This window comes from Primulina huaijiensis, chromosome 10 (assembly GCF_012295235.1).
Source record: "Primulina huaijiensis isolate GDHJ02 chromosome 10, ASM1229523v2, whole genome shotgun sequence".
NCBI classification, from domain to species: domain Eukaryota; kingdom Viridiplantae; phylum Streptophyta; class Magnoliopsida; order Lamiales; family Gesneriaceae; genus Primulina; species Primulina huaijiensis.
In genome coordinates this window covers 20,470,628-20,489,546 of record NC_133315.1, presented here as the reverse complement: position 1 = coordinate 20,489,546, position 18,919 = coordinate 20,470,628, and the positions used below count along the sequence as shown (strand labels likewise).

The 18,919-nt window shown below is 34.9% G+C and overlaps 2 protein-coding genes across 5 annotated transcripts in view; one reads left to right on the top strand and one right to left on the bottom strand.

Moving 5' to 3' along the window:
• Positions 1-12,748, top strand: part of LOC140986230 (transcription initiation factor TFIID subunit 2) — a 25,537-nt gene extending 12,789 nt beyond the window's left edge. The window contains exons 12-26 of one of the 3 annotated variants that reach the window (XM_073454328.1): positions 271-368; positions 463-810; positions 933-1,020; positions 2,845-2,970; positions 3,087-3,143; positions 4,465-4,544; positions 4,632-4,674; positions 6,015-6,101; positions 6,645-6,734; positions 9,151-9,209; positions 9,286-9,376; positions 9,451-9,613; positions 9,816-9,999; positions 11,170-12,101; positions 12,192-12,748. In XM_073454328.1, the coding sequence (XP_073310429.1) occupies positions 271-368; positions 463-810; positions 933-1,020; positions 2,845-2,970; positions 3,087-3,143; positions 4,465-4,544; positions 4,632-4,674; positions 6,015-6,101; positions 6,645-6,734; positions 9,151-9,209; positions 9,286-9,376; positions 9,451-9,613; positions 9,816-9,999; positions 11,170-12,101; positions 12,192-12,631 (2,886 nt within the window). In that variant the 3' untranslated portion in view covers positions 12,632-12,748. Of the gene's footprint in view, positions 1-270; positions 369-462; positions 811-932; positions 1,021-2,844; positions 2,971-3,086; positions 3,144-4,464; positions 4,545-4,631; positions 4,675-6,014; positions 6,102-6,644; positions 6,735-9,150; positions 9,210-9,285; positions 9,377-9,450; positions 9,614-9,815; positions 10,000-11,169 lie in introns of all 3 variants that reach the window. The other 2 variants (XM_073454327.1, XM_073454329.1) reach the window with 2 other exon arrangements.
• Positions 12,749-15,245: 2,497 nt separating this feature from the next.
• On the bottom strand, positions 15,246-18,107 carry LOC140986844 (uncharacterized). Of its 2 annotated transcripts, XM_073455213.1 has the most exons (5): positions 17,960-18,107; positions 17,794-17,881; positions 16,407-16,942; positions 15,988-16,163; positions 15,246-15,887 (listed from the first exon to the last, which is right to left on the bottom strand). In XM_073455213.1, exons 2-5 carry the CDS (start codon positions 17,816-17,818, stop codon positions 15,434-15,436), a joined length of 1,191 nt encoding a protein of 396 aa, XP_073311314.1. In that variant the 5' UTR covers positions 17,819-17,881; positions 17,960-18,107; the 3' UTR covers positions 15,246-15,433. The 2 variants fall into 2 exon arrangements, with proteins under 2 accessions (XP_073311314.1, XP_073311313.1); XM_073455212.1 differs by having other exon boundaries at positions 17,794-18,106.
• Positions 18,108-18,919: the final 812 nt, after the last annotated feature.

Here is an 18,919-nt window from a genome sequence, read left to right as displayed (position 1 = left end):
TATGTATATGTATATGTATATACATATACATATAACTGGTTAGTGCTGGTCTTAGATGTTTGTATGGAGAATGATAATCACAGTTACTTGCCTAGCGATATATCCCTTCGTTTTGTTTGGTGTACATAATTTGTCTGTTTAATAGTTATTCCATTGATCCACCCACCCGTTTCATAATGTTAATTAATGCTTCCTGTTATCATTGAATTGATATGAATTTAACTTTGTTGATGAAACATACTTTGAAATTTCTTTGGCTTTACCTGGCAGTTTCGGCACTTCGCTAATAAAATTGGAAACCTCGAGCGCCCGTTTCTTAAGGAGTTTTTTCCTCGCTGGGTTGGATCTTGTGGTTGTCCGGTGCTAAAGTATGATTCTTGCTGGATATTTTTTATTTTGTTTGTTTTGAGCTGTTGGCTGTTCTCTCTGATGTCTTTTATCTTTACCATTGGCTGAATTAAGAATGGGATTCTCGTACAACAAAAGAAAAAATATGGTTGAATTAGCTGCACTGCGAGGATGTACGTCCAGGCCAGATTCATGGAAAGATGTCGATAATTTCGACCCTGATTCTGAAAATCGAGAAGGTGGCATTGGGTGGCCTGGCATGATGAGTATACGGGTTCATGAGCTTGATGGAATGTATGACCATCCAATATTACCAATGACTGGTGAACCATGGCAACTGCTGGAAATTCAGTGTCATTCAAAACTTGCTGCAAAGCGCTTTCAGAAAACCAAAAAGGGATTGAAGGCTGATGGTTCTGATGATAACGGTGATGCTGTGGCCACCTCAGATGTGCGGTTAAAGTACGTGAGTTAAATTAGCATGCTTGTGTGGCTGCTCTTTGAATTGTGAAGCGTGTCCAGAAAATTAGAACTTAAAGATGGGCTTGGTAGCCACTTCTCATATTGTTTGTGTGAACTGGCAGTTCCGATTCTCCCTTGTTGTGGCTTAAAGCGGATCCAGAAATGGAGTATCTTGCTGAAGTTCATTTTAACCAACCTGTGCAAATGTGGGTGAGTATGCTATTCCATAGCACTTATATTACTGTTATTTGTTGTAAGTAGATGAGTTTCTCATGGTGAATGTTACATAAGAAACTAGTGAAGAAATTATGTTAAAATGGTTCATTTTAGTTTTACTTATTAATCTAGTTAACAGAATTTTGTTTGGTATGCGCATATACTTGTTAAAATTTCACTATAAATTTTGTCGCCTCAAGTATTTGTAGAGTTTTGCATTTGGTTATTTAAGTCACTTGGAAAGTAATTGTTTTGAAATAATAAAATAGTATTCACCAAGAATTATAATCAATTTAATTATGAATTATTTAAATGATAAAGATATATCGTATTGGACTATTATTTGAATGAAATTACCTAGTGGGAAAAGCACGAGCTATTATCATAACATGTCTTTGCAATTGAGTTAATTTATGAATTCCTATGCCAACTTTCAGGAATAACAAAAATTATTATTGTGTGCTCTTAGAAAGGTTGCGTTCAAAATGTCTGGCATGATAAGAATTGTTAATTATTTTAATTTTTTGTAGTTGATGTTTTAAACAATGTCAGAATTTATTTGAGAACACAACATTTTGTAGTTGTTTTCTTTGTCACACAGCTGATTGTCTGATTCTAACATGAATTTTAAGGATTTTGTTTCCATTTTATCTATGTTTAGAATTTTGTTTGGGTGCAATGATGCAATAGTAACATAAATAAATAATGAGCGATTTCCATCATAATAAATGTATATGCATGTATTTGTTAAGATATGAGAACTTGTAGCAGACTGAAGAATATTCCATAGTAATTTGGGGTGCAAGGGGCACTAAAGCGCTAGGGTGCTTTGGGGCTTGATGTGCAAGGCGAAACATGCGCTTTATCGAACTAAAACGCATTTGACATAAAGTTTAAAATCCACATATTGTGATTTATATACTAAGGAATAAAACTTCATTAATGGTTTACAAGTGCCTGATTGAAATCAGTAAAAAGTAAGAAATCAAATCTTTTTTTTTTTTGCACATAGTATTTCTGATTTTTTGTTGCTGTGTAACGGTGTAATTAGAGTCTGAAATTCGAGGGAGACTGAGAGAGATAATATAGTCTGCATACCAATAAATGCACGCAAGGTTTTCCAGTTATAAAATAGTTATGAGCTTTAGTAATCGAGCTTCAAAATTGTTTGGGATTGGCTTTATTAATTGTACCACGCCTCATACATTCACAAGGCACATTTTTCTGCGCCTCACACAGGCATTGCGCCTGGGCTAAGGCGCGCGCTTGTCTTAAGCCATGTGCCTGGAAGGCTACCCATGCGCATGGGGTGCGCCTAGCTCCGCCTGTCGCCTAGGCAACCAGGCACTCGTTTTTAACAACTATGGAATATTCTATCCGAATGTGATCTGGCCGGGGAACTTGTTTTGGGAATAAGGTTTTGTATCACTTTCTCATTTTTAATCTCTGACTTCTGTTCCCTTTAACTTTTATTTTGTTTTATTTCTTTGGATTTTTAAGGAAATCCGTGTTTTCCCTAGTTTTATTGTAATTTTTTAATTTTTTGTTCCTGTTTTGTCTTTGTGCACTAAAATAATATTTACACATTTACACTCTTTGGATAATGAAAATGAGTTACTGGAATAAAAGAAAACTAGGTCAATGAAAAATTAATTCGAACTTATTTTCAACAATCCCCAAGGCCAAACAAGTTTCCAAACAGTAATTTCTATCTATTACAAAATGTAGATAAACAGGTACTCACGATTGAGTTCTGTTGAATTGTCTTCAACTTCCGTGATTAAACTGTTGCATTTGCTTTTACCTTTTCTTTTGAAGATAAATCAGCTGGAGAAGGACAAGGACGTAACTGCTCAAGCACAAGCCATAGCAGTGCTAGAAACGCTGCCACAGCTACCGTTTTCTGTTGTTAATGCTCTAAGTAACTTTCTGAGTGACTCGAAGGTTTTTTTTTAAAACTTTGTGCTCATTTAAATATTTTTTCTTGCACAATTGTGGTTTGCTACTATGCATTTCTTTTTCTAGTCGCTTGAATTCGTGATTTCACTTTTGTCATTCAGGGTTTCTGGAGAGTCCGCATACAGGCGGCATATGCATTGGCCAATACATCATCTGAGGTATACTTCATTCTTTTGTTTTTATTTTGTCGTAGATAAATGTATTAATCGTGTGAATGTGCTTGGTGTATGAGTTTTGATTTTGACCCAATCGGTTAATTAATAAGCGAAACAGATTGCATGTAAGGGTGTCGAACCCTACCCTTGGGGACAAACTTTGAAACAGCAAAACATGCTGCCCAAAGAAAAAGGAAAACAAAAACTCCTCCTTTGACAAATATCATCCAAACAGCCTACTCGTATATTGGGTCTTTGACCTTGTTATATAGACTGCACTAACCATTATTAATGATGCCAAACAAGATGGTTGCAGAGTGTTTTCTACATCCTGGAGGGGAGGGAGAGGGAGAGAGGGAATAAAGGGCAAGAAAATCCTTTGTATACTATATGTCCAGCAACAAAGAAGACTGAATGGATTTTTGAGTGCAAAGTATTCACCTAATCGTGTTCAGATGTAAATTGATGTCATGCTAAGAAGTCTAATGGATTCTTCTAGAGGAGCCAGTCAATCTCCTTGGCGATAGTGGCCTGGTGTTCCAACCAAGAATTTTTTTCCTAGCCTGGTGTTCCAACCAAGAATTTTTTTCCTAGCTTTGTTCAGTAGATCCTGATAAAAGGCGATCGCTCAATGTACTAGATAAGGAGAGAGATTGATCATGAAAACAGGTCAACAAGCTAATAGTTCTTAATATTCCTAGGGGAGCTTATCCACAAAGTAAAGTGACAGTTCATCACATTGATGCATACCAGGATATCAATGCATACAATTTTCTCTTTTCGACTTTGGTTCCCTTGGAGAAAATTATGAATCACTCCATCCATATGACAAACTGGAAAATCCTTGGAATTGTATTGGATGGATGGATGTTGGGAGAACAGATCATCCAGGACCTTAAAATAAATCAGCCGATATAAAAACAGGGCACGGAAGATGGGATCTCCACATCTAATACCTCTAGCATGTTCGAAGAAACCTTTGGGCTCAACATTGATTGAACAATCAAGCTTTTTTGCATTTGTCGAGTCAAGCTTATCTGTTTTCTTGAATGTGAAAGGTAGATAAGCTCATGAGCAATAGGTTTCCAATCATTATAGATAACGGCTGCAAAGCCACTGTTTCTTTTTGTCTTATTTATGTTTTTAGTAATCCATTTGATACGCTTATTTGTAATTATGTCCATGTCACCATGTTGTTCTTCTTGGCCCTGTAATCAATTCATGACTTGTGGGACTTGTAATCGTAACTTGTCTCTGGTTGATTATGTTGTGTGGCTTCTTGGTACCCATTTTAAGGATGTTGCTTTAACTTATATCTAACCAGGACACGGATTGGGCTGGCTTACTTCATTTGATCAACTTTTATAAAAGTCGGAGATTCGACCCCAACATCGGCCTTCCCAGGTAGATTCTCTGTTCAATCTCATGTGGATCGTAAGTATGGAGTCGTTAAGTCACTTTATTGATCAATATGCACTTCTCAATTGTTAGGCCAAATGACTTTCATGATTTCCAGGAGTATTTTGTACTTGAGGTAATGCTGTGAGGTAGGATTTAAATGTTTTTAGTTGGCATATACATGTATTTGTCTAATTAATTTCCTCTGGCAGTCACTGCTGCTGTTGTGTTTCCCTTCGTGCAATGTGTTTCATCATCCTTCCTTATTTCCTTGGTAAAGATTATAAAAGGTTGTCATTTGGAGGCCTAGAGCTTGTAAGAAAATAAATCGCAACCAGTACTCCTTACCTCTTGAATAAGTGCTTTGACCATGAGGAAATGAAGATTTTAGAAATCATTTACCTAAAAATTTTGCTTTGACGCATCTATCAATGCGATGTATGAATTGATGTTTCCATGTTTCTTTTGGTTGGTCCATTTGCTAAATTTGTGTTGATCTGTGCCAACCTCTTGTTAGGTGATAATCATCTTGTGGGTGATGAGAGAATACCTTGTATATAATGTATTGTTCTACTTGAAATTCTTGCTAGCTTTTTGTTGTGTTCTAGTTGCTAACTATCTCCGCATGAGAGCAAACATAGTGCCATTTGATCTTGAGTTATTGTTGTGCTTGTATTATTTATTACCTTTATCTAGATGAAGGTGAAAGGGTTGTTTTGCTTTTAAGGACAGTAGGTCTGACCTTTGTTTCTGTTTGTTATTTGAGCTTCCAATCTCCAATACCGAGGCTTCAGGATCAACTGATCTTAACTTGTACCTCTTACTCTATTTGTATGCAAGGTTCTAAAATTCTCTAGGCGCTAGTCGGGCGCTAGGCCAGTGCCTAGGCGCCGCAAGGTGGATTCAACTGTATCAACATAATAAGATGAATTTTGTGTGTCAGGGCAAGCTGACAAAGCGTATTTCTTGTTGGACTTTGGTTTATGACCTATAAAAAAATTATTTTTCATTTTTTAATTGAATCAAAAGTCTCAAATTTTTTTTAAAAAGCTAATTTTTCGGCTGGCTAACACTTTTTTGTTGCGGTAGGCCCGCGCCTAGCGCCTAGGCTGCCGAATTTTAGAACCCTGTTTGTATGTCAGTACGTGTTTGGGTTACTGGAAATCTGAAAGAAAATTAAACTTGTTTTGATTAGAAAGTGCTTGGGTTATTAACATAAGTTCTTCCGATCCAATTTCCCTTTTCCAATTTTTCAAATGGAATTTCGGTTTCACTTGGCAATGTAAAAAAATTGAGATTGTCGTGTGGGTGAACAGAAAGGATCATCATTAAATTTTTTTTCAAAAAATTTAATTGGAATTTTCCTCGAGTTTCATACACGTTAGAGGGTTTGTCAGGGTCAGGCCATTTACAAATGAGATCAAACATTTGCTTAGACAAAATGTCTCTCTCAGTTGGATTTTGGTTCCATTTCAGGCTATACCACATGCCATAGCCATGGTCAGATCTTCAGATAAGAAAAGTCCAAGAGAATCTGTTGAGTTTATTTTGCAACTTTTGAAGGTATCTATTCGTTCAGAGCATATCCATGGAATTTTGAGCAATTTGATCACGTATTGGATATGTTTCACCATGCTTACTGTGCTGATCTGCTGCTGTTATTTCTGAATTATGAACAAGTCCCAAGTATAACTGGTCGAGTGTACAATTTTTTGCCTTGTAGAATATATGTGTATTTTGAAAATACGTTGAGACTTAGGTGTGGCTATCCTTTTAGGTTTCACAGTGTGCATGTAGCTATATTGTAAATCGGAAGGAAATTTGTCTCATTATGTACATGTAAATGCTTTTTTTATGAAATTGTAAATATATTTTACAAATAGTTTGGATTTTCTTGTACTAATTTTTCTGACTGGGATTGGTTTAATTAATCGTTTTTGGATCATTATATAATTTTGCTCAGCAAAGTCTTTAGTCATGTTTTAGTGGAATGTTATCATTTTAGCGAGACTTCATGCATATAATTATCTAGTTCTTCATAATTGGTTGTTTGGAGGGTAAAGTTGATTCTCTTGTTATTTTATTAATCAATCTGATTGCTCACAGTACAATGATAACAATGGGAACACATACTCCGATGTTTTCTGGCTTGCTGCATTGGTTCGGTCGGTTGGTGAACTTGAATTTGGACAGCAGGTACACGATCTTGTTCTTAAATGTCTTTTGCTACCGATCTTCCTTCGTTTCAACTTTCTATTTCTTTTCACAATGAATCTGGTTATGTTTTATAGATGTTTTTAGTTTTGCATTGATTGAAGCTCTAGCATCTTTCTTCTATATGATGCATATTCTTGTTGTATTTTGCTTTCTGGCTGCACATTACTTGAATATTATGCTTTGATGCTCATCGCTTTGTCAAAGCATTACCGGTTTTGCAACATCAGATTGATCTTTTATCTGAAACACCCAGATAAGATGAATATGATCATCAACGAATGTAATAAACCAACAATTTCTGCAAAAGGTTGGTATCTGCGTAGGACCCTAGACATCACTTTGAATTAAAATAGAAGGTTGTGATTTTTTACATGTGTGACAGAAAGACAACATGGTGATGCTTAGCGAAAGGACAAAATTCACTGAGAAATAGAAGGATTTTTATTTAGAAACAACTTTAGAAGCATGTTCTTTAAATAATGAAATTAGGATGCCTGAAGGGATGATGTCGTAGAAAATATCACGATGATCAGAAACAAAGCTGAAGCAAGCCGTTGTTTTCATCTACCAAAGTCTGTTCCGAGATGCAAGAGTTATGGACCACCGATCTGCATTGCATCTGCAATCAACTTCCTGGAGGTCAACTCCTGAAATTGATTACGAGAAGAAAGAAAGTGAAGTTACAATTATCATACCTGCTGATTTTTCTAATAAACTTGATCATAAAACTATAATGGAACATGATAGACATCTTTGAGAACGAGTGAACAGGAAATAGGAACAATTTCTTTCCCTGCAATCGAGGCAAAAGATCCATTCAGAATTTTAACTTTTTGATTGCCCGCACAAGATGATGGTCCAGTTACGTGGGGATACTATTGGAGAAGAATTCTCAATGACACGAGAGGCGCCACTGGTAGTGGATGAAGAACCTTCCATGGCGGCTTTATATTCCATTCTCGAGCCCTAGTAGAATGGAAGGGCTAAACCAACTTTTATTAAATTTTGCTTCTCTACATAAAAGATGTCGCAAAAGAAATGGCCTTCTTGTTCTCTATGTCTGAATTGGTGTGTTTTGTGCCGGAATGAGGAGGAGTCTCAGGATCATCTACTTATTTATTGTTCCTTCACAAGTTGTCTTTGGTTTAGAGCTTTCGAGGAGATGAGCTTGGTTTGGGTAGCTCCAAGATCTTCGCGAGCTATTTGCGTCCGATCTTGGACATGATCTTGGCAGAAGGCTTGTGATATTTTGGATAGTAATAGATCATTGTATTTGTTGGTAACTATCGTTGGAGCCGAATAGACGGATTTTTGACGACTTAGTAGAGTCGATTGAATAGTGTTGGAACAAGATTACGATTTGGGTATCTAGCTGGATTGGGAAGCAGGTAGAATTTAAGTGAGAAATTGATGTTATATATGTTGTTGATTTGTGCAGGCGTTTTGTTTGTTTTATTTTCTTTCTATGTGGATCGCTTGTCCGTCATCCATAATTATTGCTTCCATTGAATGAATATAAAATAATTTCCTATATAAAAAAAAATTCTCTACATTTAAGATAGGAAATAGGAAAGAGAATACAATCTCATACATGATGGGATTTAAATCAAGGAAATCCTTTATTAAACGGGATCTTTTTGTGTAATCCCAGGAGCCTTTTTTTTTTCTTTTGCTGAGATTGCCCTTCCCAACTTGTAATTCCCGCTCTTCCTTTCAGTATAGCCTGCTTAAAGAAAGTTTCCGCTCTGATTAACACATCATGAAGATTTGTTTATATGAAGAGATTTAGAACACCTTTGCATCTTTATCAATGCTAGAGACTTGTAGCTTCACTTATATTTGGTTCCAATTTCCATTTTCTGACTGTTTTAAGCATCAATAGTATCCTTTGGATGCAGCAGCAATTGATTGGGTAGGCCAGCCTGCGGCAAAAACAAAAGCTTTCGAGAAAAAAATTTACCAATAATTTCAATATACTCGGAAAATTTCCATAATTCTTTTCTTGGAGGTTCTAACATGGAGCTCTGCATAGGATGCTCCTATCTGTTGCTAGATTTGGGTGGAAATGTTTATTTGCTGAAAGTCATTATATGGTTATTGGAAATGCTCATTTTAATTTTAATCACTGGATAGTCAAGGTAGAGTAGAATTCTTTGTTAAGAGTGGTGTCTAGCAAAGCTAGGGAAAGATTGTTTTAATAAAAATCTTCTTGTTGAGTTCTACATCTTATATAAATTGTTACTTTCGGTTCTTGGGATTCATATAATTTTTCTGATTCTCGTTGTATGGGTCAGTCGAACGTTTATTTGATTCTGTTGCTTCACTCAATTTATGCAGTGGAACGTTTATTTTGTTTTGTAGCTTAATTTTCTGCTGCTTGTTGATCCTGTCACAGAGTATTATTTACTTGCCCTCCCTGCTGAAGCGACTTGATCGTCTTTTGCAATTTGACAGGTACCAGTAATTGAATTTTGGCTTAAAAAATATGTATGTGTATGTATAATTTTTTGTATGGAATGTTGAATAATAGGTTGATGCCCAGTCACAATGGAATTTTGACAATTAATTGCATCCGATCTCTCACTCGAATTGCAGTAAAGCTATCAGAGTTCATACCTCTTGTAAGTTTCCACATACTTTGTTGGTGTTTGTATGAGCTTTTGATGTCTGACATGGTATTTGATGGGATATCTAGGATCATGTTATTGAATTCATTAAGCCTTATTGGGCATCAAAGACGTGGCAAATTCAAGTTGATGCTAAGAGATCGCTTCTTGAACTTGAATTTCAATGTCATGGAATCGATGCAGCGTTGATACTGTTCATCAGATACGTAAATGATGAGATGTCCCTACGAGGTTTATTTTTCTCACACTACTCTCTCCTCTAGACCTTCAAGGTGCCTTTTCATTTTTTTCATTTTCACCCTCTTCCAGAAGAATTTAGTAAGATCTCTCTCGTTTTGTAGTTTTCAACAATCTACATCTCCCATTATTTGGTAAGTTTTATCTGACTAGCTATGTTATGCATTCTAAATCAGTTTACATGCTTCCTCATTAGGGCAAATGAAGTTAGCTGTTTGTGCTTTGCGACTGTGCCAAATGACTGGTCAATCTGATTGTGACAAGGATGTTAAGAGTGAGACACTTGTGGTCTTCCTACGGTTGCTTGAGAGCCCATTGGCTTTTAACAATATTATACTTCGCCACTACATCTTTTGCATTTTGCAAGTTCTTGCCGGAAGGTGCTCACATTTTTCATTTCCTTGATGCCTATGGTTTAAAGTAATATAAGCTATGCACTAACTTATTGAACAATGGGTTTGACACTTGGTTATTTCTTCAGTTTTTTCTGTGACTTGATGGGGTGGTCTGTTACATCATATTTGTCAAGTATTTGAAGCAGCTGCTAAGTTTTGGTGAAGTTGATAAATGGTTTAGGATTAGTTTCTGTTGTATCAGTACATTTTTCTTATGTTTCAAATACCGCATGTTGACATGATTGTGTTAAATGTGCTTTTACCTTGTTCCGATGCTGCCAAAGATGAGGGTGTCAGCTACGTAAATTGCACAACGCTCTTGGGTGTCAGTAGCTAATAGTTTGTAGATATATTTAATGGATTTCAGAAACCGCCAAGAATATTTATTTAAGAATATTTTATGTATAGACGCCATATGTAGATGATGGAAGAAATAGATGCAGCTTTTATTGTTTACCTCTCATTAACGATGAGAGATAACTAACATTAGTTTCATCAATTGAAGTTGAACTGCCAAAGCCTAAATCGTTTAATTGATCAAAATGAACTCTCTCGGTATCTGCTATGGAAAGTATAACGTTCGACTATTAGCTAAAAGCTTTTCCACCAGGTTATTTAGGATATAGGACACTTGGATCTCTGGATCTCTTTGTTTATTTAATAGTTGGAAAAAGTGGTTTCAGCCAGGAGGTCTCTGTGCTGAAAAATTGTTTCTAAGATGGACATCTGTCAAAACGATTGTTGTCTGGCTATGTGATTGAATGTGAACTCAGATTTTGTGATTCAGCTTTGTCGTATGTTAACTTGATGAATTTTTTGGGGAATATAGCGTATATTTTTGTTCTAAATCTACGGCAATACAATTATGGATGCATGTTTTACGTGAACTAAAATCAATCTTCCCCACACATTTTTAACCATCTTTTCTAAAGTTGATGGTATGATTATAGCTATAGTAACAAAATGAACTTGGCATGTTAAAATCTCCCAGCAGACTGAGAAGTTTCCTTAAACATTAGTTTTTCTTTGATCTTGCTATCTAATTCTTTATTCTGCCAATGGACACTGTATCCTCTAATGGTGATTTGTGGTGAAGTAGAAATCATTTGCAAGGTTTTTGAATATTTTTTTGGCTGAAATATCTCGCATATTTAGGGCTCCAACACTATATGGGGTGCCAAGAGACGAGACTCTAAGGATGGGACACACAAAGACTTCCAACGAACTTAAAAACATTTTTGCTGCTCTTATCAAGCATTCTATTCCTACAGAGCCTTCTTCTGGCCATCCACATGTTCCATCAGATTTAGAAGGTGGTGAGAGAGAAACAGATTCTGAAAATCACGAACCACCGAAGGCAGTAGTGGCTAGTCCTGGACCTGATAGATCAGTGACTTTGGGTGCTCAAATGATCGCAAATGCTCCAGCCGTTGAACAAAGGAATTTGGTGTTGTTTCTTCCTGAAGATGATCCGATAATGATACCTAAAGTGCAGGTGCTACCAGATGGTCAAGAACCAATGGATCCAGTTACTAACTTTTTAGATGACAATTTCATAGATATCGAGGCTTCCATGAAAGCAGCCGCACCGTTGAACATTAATAAAGGTAAGGAACCAGTTTTGGACCCTGTACCAGATAGTTTGATCCCAGGAGAAGCTACCAAAGAAGTGGATACTGTTTCCAACAGTCACGAACCCAAGAAACCAAAGCTTATAATAAGGGTTAAACAATCTGCTGGATCCTGTCGAGCAGAGGATCCTTGTAACGCCAGAACCATAAAATCTCAAGATGGACATAATGATGCTGATCGTGGAGCAAGCAGCTCAGTGTCTGTTGATGCTCCTCCAAGAAATGTTGCAGAGACCATCAGCACTAGCAATCAAAACTTCGAGGATGCCAATTCTTGCCACGATGTTGGTTCTCGAGTAACTGCCAGTATAGACTGCGCCAAACCTACAATCGATGGTAAAGACCTTGTGAAGGAACTACAGTGCACTGCAGACTCAAGCACAGTAATTTTGCACCTTCAACCTGATGATAATCTACCTTCTAGCACTGGGAAAACCGACATAGATTTGCAGTCAGGTGAACATACATCTATTGCTCCTTTCAGTATCTGTAGAAACGACACCGATCAAAGTGCAGCTGGCACTAACCTGCATGTTGCTACTGAAGATAAGGGAAAGAAAAAGAACAAAAAGAGCAAGCGAAAAAGGGATGGCCGCCCCGATGATCCAGAGCACCTGGAACATAAACAGCAGAAGAAGGAAAAAAAGCGAAAAGAGAAGGAAAAGGCGAAACTCCTTGCTCTCAGGTCACAATTTACTTCTATCGAATTGTCTAGTCATGAAAAAAGGGTTGCTACAGTTAATTGGGAAGACGAACCAAATTTACCGGAATCGGAGGTGAAAGAACAATGGACGGAAAGCAGACAAGAAGCAGCTGATGGGGCCGGGGCTGCATCTTCTGCAGGAACCAAGTATATGGACGTACAGTCAAAACCAGCTGAACCAAGTGAGGTGATTGTGTTTCCTAGCAGTGTAAGTACTCCCCAAAGTACCGCATCTCGTAAAATAAAAATCAAGCTGAAGAATCGTTCGCTTGGCAAGCCTTGACACCATGAGAATTGTCATATTTTTTCTCTGTACAACATTGTCTTAAATATATTATCTGAGTAATTTATTGTACTAACGCTGCTTTACAGTAATATTTTAACAACATTATGACCAAAGGACTTAAATTTATAAATAGGATTTTACAAAAAAATTAATTTTAAACATATTATTTGATTGTATATTTTGTGCGTTGAATTTATAATAATAATTATTATAATATATTAATTTGAATATTCGATAAACTATTTAAATAATAGTGTGAGGGCATAATTCATAATTTATGAAGGCAAATTAATATATGATTAATCTGCAACACCCCTACACTTTTAGGTGCTTAAATGAAAAAAAATTAATTGGAAACTCCAATTTTATTAGTATTATTTTCCCCAAAATATAGTAATAAATAATAATAATAATAATAATAATAATAATTTAAAATACAAAAATATAAAGAGTAAAGCAATATAATCAATATGATATATTTTTATGTATAAATAATGGTTTAATTTTTTTAATTTCATAAATTAGAAGTTTGACACTTGGCTATTTGACCAAAACAAGGTGTCAAACATTAAGACCTCTAACGAAGTAGTAAGTATGCCCATAAAAGGACTCATTTATCTATTTTTAAGCACAATTTATATAGCCAAGGTTGCTATAGTAAGAAAAATGGTGGTATAAGAAATATAGTAGAAATAAAAAAAAATATATATCGAGAAAAAAATAGCAAAACTTCTTCAAAAATTCTAAAACTTTTACACAACAATCATTTCTTACTCAAAAACCATCGTGTACTGAATGTGTAAGAGGACACGATACAAATCTTTCAAGAAAATTCGAGTCGGTAGAGAACCGTTTCTGGAAAATTTCCAGAAAACTGTTCTTGAGATAACTTTTTTTAACTAGTTTTTCTAATTAATTTTTAACGAATTTTTGTTGTTCAAAATGTTTCTCAATTTATAATTGTGGCGATAGATCGTTTTTAACGATTTTTTTTTCGATCGCAACATAAAAGTTGTTCAAAATGTTTCTTATTTTATAATTGTGTCGGTCGATCATCTTCACACTTACCGGATATAATTCTTCACACGATTATTTTTGAAAGGCAGAAGCAAACTGAATGTTCATCTTTGTTTTTAGAAATCTGGGCAAGATCGGTTCCGAATTTCAATATAATTTATGTTTAAAAGTTGTAGGTCAAGAAGAGGCAAGTTCACACAAAAAATTCGGTCGTGCGTGGCGGCCGAAGCTTGGCCACTCCCAGGTGAAGTGACGTGCACGTTTCTTGGTTTTCTCAGTTGCCGACCGCTTCCATACTAATTTTAAACATTTCTAAAAAGTGAGGTAATTTTAAGACTTGTGTCATAATTAATATAAATTCATAAAGTTTTAAACAAAATTAACCGACCAAGTTCGGTATGAAAATGATTTTAAAATATTTTACCACCCATTACCGGTTCAATGTAAAATCACTCGAATTATATTAGATCATATTGTGAATTTCACATTTTATTAATCATATTGTTGTGAATACTTGAATTTATGGAATTATCGGTTTCTGAATGATTATCAATTGGCCATTGACTAAACGACTAAATGAATGAATGATTAGAGTCTTGGATAACTATCAATGTACCAGATTGCTATTCAACTGGATAACGTGGCTGTAACTCGAAAAATGAGTCTAATGAACAACATGTTTTAAACCGGGTACATAGTTCATATGAACATTGTGACTTCGATCCGGAACTGTGAATTCACCTTGATTCATAAATGATCGATTGTACGGATTTTACTTGAGTATGTGGAGAAAAATGTTACGCCGAATGTTAGTGAGAGTCACTTTAACCCATAATATTAATTTGAGAGTCCTTAACAGTCACTACATTTCACTTGATAAGATTTTTTCGTAATAATATGTTACAACTGATATATTTCATCTCATATTGAAAAAATGAATCGAGATATTACAGTTTGACTTGTTATAAATATATAAGTTCAGTTTTTTCTCACACCAAGTTCTCAAAATCTCTTTTTTCTTTCTATTTATTATATATTCCATATACATGGTTTTCATGAGTTGTGGAAATTTAAATATTGGCTTATTAATTTGTATTTCATTCGAGATGATAATATTTGAATTATCTTTTATAAAATCAAATATTATACACGTTTTTTTATCGTAAATATAAAATAATAATGATATTACAACATAATCTTACAGAAGTTTATACGGGTTGACATTATAGATTGCAGAATGAAATGATGAACCTATAGCTGTGCTAATTTAAAAGGCACGAGTTATAATTGTTAGAAGCAAAATTTTAATTTGCTTATCCCATTGAACTTACTCCTCGATTTTATTTTTAAAAATATTTGATTGCATACTTTGAAAGAATTTTGAAAAGATTTGAAGATTATATGTTTGCTTGAGATCTTGAAGATATTGTGCATGATTATTTTTTTTGGAGAATATTGCGATAAGTTATCAGTAAAAGTAGCAAACAAGTTATGATCCAAACCATTCAATCTGCGTCGTTGTAAATAAATACGCAAGAGGGATTCCAAGGTTTTTGTGAGATATTTCACATAATATCATATTGACACAATGAAATATGTCTAAGCATCACAATAACCAAATCATCACTCGCATAACTAAATGGTTCAATCTAAAACAGCAGATCCAACTATCTACACAAACCCGATAAAGCAGTAGAATCAACCTTACTCCAGCAAGGAGATGATTAAAACACGAATAATTCTTTATACAAATGGTAAATAAACGGATATCTTCGTTCTGAGTTAGGGAGAAGCCCATTCGAAGTAAAGGCAACGAGCACCTCTAGCAGCAGTCCAGTTTCCACATCCGAAAAACATGCTCCCCTTCTTAGGACCTGGTTTCCGAATAACGCCTCTGCTACTTGTCACCCCACAATAACAATAAAGACTTTTCTGGAGAGGTGGAGCTTGTGACTGCCTCAAATTCTGTGGTTGATGCAAAGCTGGAGGAGGGTTTTCATGTGTCGGCTTCCATGCAAAAGGATCACTGATGGACTGATCGGTGAGTGAGTTGGTAATTGAGAATTTAAAGCCATTGTTCATCATCAAGGCAAGTAAACGGGCTGTATTCTTGGCATCGTCCAAACCACAGTGGGCACGACCTTGCCATGTGAGGCCAGATTTCTCCACTGCTTCTTTCAAACTGCACCTTTCCCCACCAAAAACCTCATAGAAAGGAACCCTCAAGTTTATCCATCTGGCCAAATAGTGTAAATTTATAGATAAATATGTTTATTAACAGTTTAATTGGTCAGGAAATGAAGTTAGAAATGAATGAGATGGAGTTAGCAACATACCGATTGAAATATGGAGGCTTTCTAATTTTTTTGAAACGACATTCGGATTCCAACATCACCTGGCAATCCCAGTTGGACCATGTCACCACAGCAAAATTGGTATTCTTTATTCCTTTATTTTCAAGCCAGTTGTCATGCCTAAGAAGAGCTTCACCCAGTGTAATTCCCCTGTCCACCTACAAAAACAAGACAGTAAGATACGTGAATAAATTTATATAAAAAAATATGGACTTGGGATCACCCAAAATGAAATTGTGAATAATTAGTGTAACAAAAGGAATAATTTTTTACAGTTTCGTAAGAATATAAGTTTGAAGCAATATCTTCCTATTATTAATCACCATAAGGTGGAGTCTTCCCCTGATAACGAAAAAAATTTCATGAAGCACGTAAACAAAAGAAACTCGATTAATATAAACCTGAATTTGCTGGATGCCTGTCAGATCCTTACAGAAATCACTCAGGAACCGGTTGCACATTGGTCGAACGTATGTCTGAAAGCAAGCTTCCAGCTGCCCAGTCGAGCTGTTGACTATTACAGACGGGAACTCTATTATCTCTTGTGGATGAAGATTCCTATTTTTGTCACAAGTTGCCTCAAAATCGATCACGACAAAATATTGAAAATCCTGTAAATTGTGATCGTATCTATAATTTTGAGGGAATCGGCCGTGAAAGCTATAATCCAAAGCAGAGGGGTTGAACTGGCTCTGAAAGACAGTCAGTTGGTTCTGTTGCACTGTATTATGGTCAGGATATGCAGACCACATGCCGAATTCCTGATTGTAGACGGGCCGTTGCTTGAATTCTCCAGGAGATTCTGGAGGCTCGAAATTCGATGAGTGATCTTGAGTAATGAGATTCACACCCGGTTGAGCATAAAGGCTATCCTTGTGCTTGGTGAAGCCCTCAAAGTTGGTATCCTTATATTGCAGGTGGTAGCGTTGCCAAGGATCTGTACATCATAAGAAATGAGGTATAAGTTCGATTCGCCCCTCTCAAATAAAATGAAAACAAATTTAGGAGTTCACAACACAAGAACGATAAAATCAAAATGACATAAAATTATAAAATTCTCCCATATGGGTTTTGAGATGATAATTCGGACTTTCATCTTCTATTAACACTGAACCGATTGACACAAGACATACTTCAGTTATATATCGACTTCAAAAAAGGATTGGAAACAGGAAATGTGAGTTGGTAGAGGCTCCTTTGCCACAAATCTAATCCAGCATTTTCTGATTTGGATTCCGAATGAACCAATCTTGAGTTCCATTCAAGTAAATACATGAAGGTTTGTTTTGTTTCTGAGTCTATGCATATATATTTACATATATACATGTATGCATTAAAAATATAAACACGCACATGTATACACACAAGTATACAGTCACACACAGATGGATACATGTATATTGATATGTTAGGCTTGACATGTATCCGTCTCAAATTCTTGTCGCATCTGCATTCTTTACACCTATCTATATATTATCCCGTTTGTTAACTATGACTCAAAGGTGTTACATCTCGTTCTCATAAGCATCTTCTGTTCATAATTACAATGCTCCCTTGATTCTACTGTCAAACCAATGAATCAACAGCCCAAATCCTGATTTTTGAAACAAGAGCTCACGAATTTTCTTTCTTCATAGATGGGCTCCATTGATTTTAAGCAAATTCTAACAAAATTCACTAGGACACAAATCTAGAAACCCAGAAACGTGATCCCATCACAAATCCCGGAACCAAAAGATTTAGATTTGTTTAACAAGAACAAGAAACAACGGAAGAAAAAAAGATTACTTTTATGTGATGAAGCAATCATCATGTTTCTGTACAAAGTGCAGATCCGCAAGCAAGAACATCAAATCTACCGCTTCGAAATTCCTCACTGCAATTACAGTTCAAACTCACGATCAAGAATCGACACATCCACAGACGCACACGCAAAATTGTGAGTATTGGGTACCTGTGTGATCCGAGGAGGAAAATATAAATAAATTACGTTTTAGGATTCTTGTTTGTAATTGAAATTACGGAAACAAAATCTACGGGTTAGGATTCTCTCTCGTACAAATCAAATTTAAAATTCTTCAGGAGATTATTTTTTTCTTGTATCATTCACGTCTCTATTTCTTTTTATTGAAATAAATATTTTATTAACTACTTTTTTTTTTTACTCATCAAGATAAATATTATTAGAATTTAATATGATAATTAAAATTTGAGAGGATAATTTGCTTATTATACAATTTAAATTTGAGCATATCTATATTATTTATTTTTATTATTAACTCATACTAATTAATTTTGATATGATAACAAAGTTTTTTTTTTTTTACAGTAGTAATAATAACTAGTGTTCTGCGACGCACGTTAAATTTTTTTGTTTGGTAATATTTGTGTAAAAAATATACAAATTATTTTATTAAGATATGATACTAATCAATTTATTTACTAGATAAGATTTACTTAGATAGTTTGAACTTTTAGATAAATTAGAGATAAGTTGAAGAAAAAATCCAAAAAAATATAAAGATTTACAAAAGTTACTAATAAATCATTAGCTAACAAATATTATCAACAATAAAATTGTAAAAAAAACTCTCAATTTTAATAACATAGAACAAATTTTCGTACATTTTTTTTTTACTTTTTTTCAATTTTTTCTTCAACTTATTAATAATTTATTTGCAAGTTCAAACTAACTCAATAAATCGTCTATAATAAAAAATATCATATCTTAATAAAATAATATACTTTTTTAACACAAAAAATATAAAATACAAAAAAAAAAATTAATATGTATAATGTGCGAAAAAACACTTATATCATATAAAATTTGATCGTCGTTAATTTATTGTAATCTAACAATATCTAGATAGCTTTTATAAAACGATATTGTAAAGATTCGTCTTAGGCAATTATT

Bases quoted from the DNA above. Each gene is read 5' to 3' on its own strand.
- LOC140986844 (XM_073455213.1), bottom strand. From the start codon at position 17,818: ATGATGATTGCTTCATCACATAAAA. The intron at 16,164-16,406 runs GTTTATATTAAT...TTGTTTTTGTAG, and splicing joins CAGGCATCCAGCAAATTCAG to GTGGACAGGGGAATTACACT. The intron at 15,888-15,987 runs GTATGTTGCTAA...CTATTTGGCCAG, and splicing joins AAGCCTCCATATTTCAATCG to ATGGATAAACTTGAGGGTTC.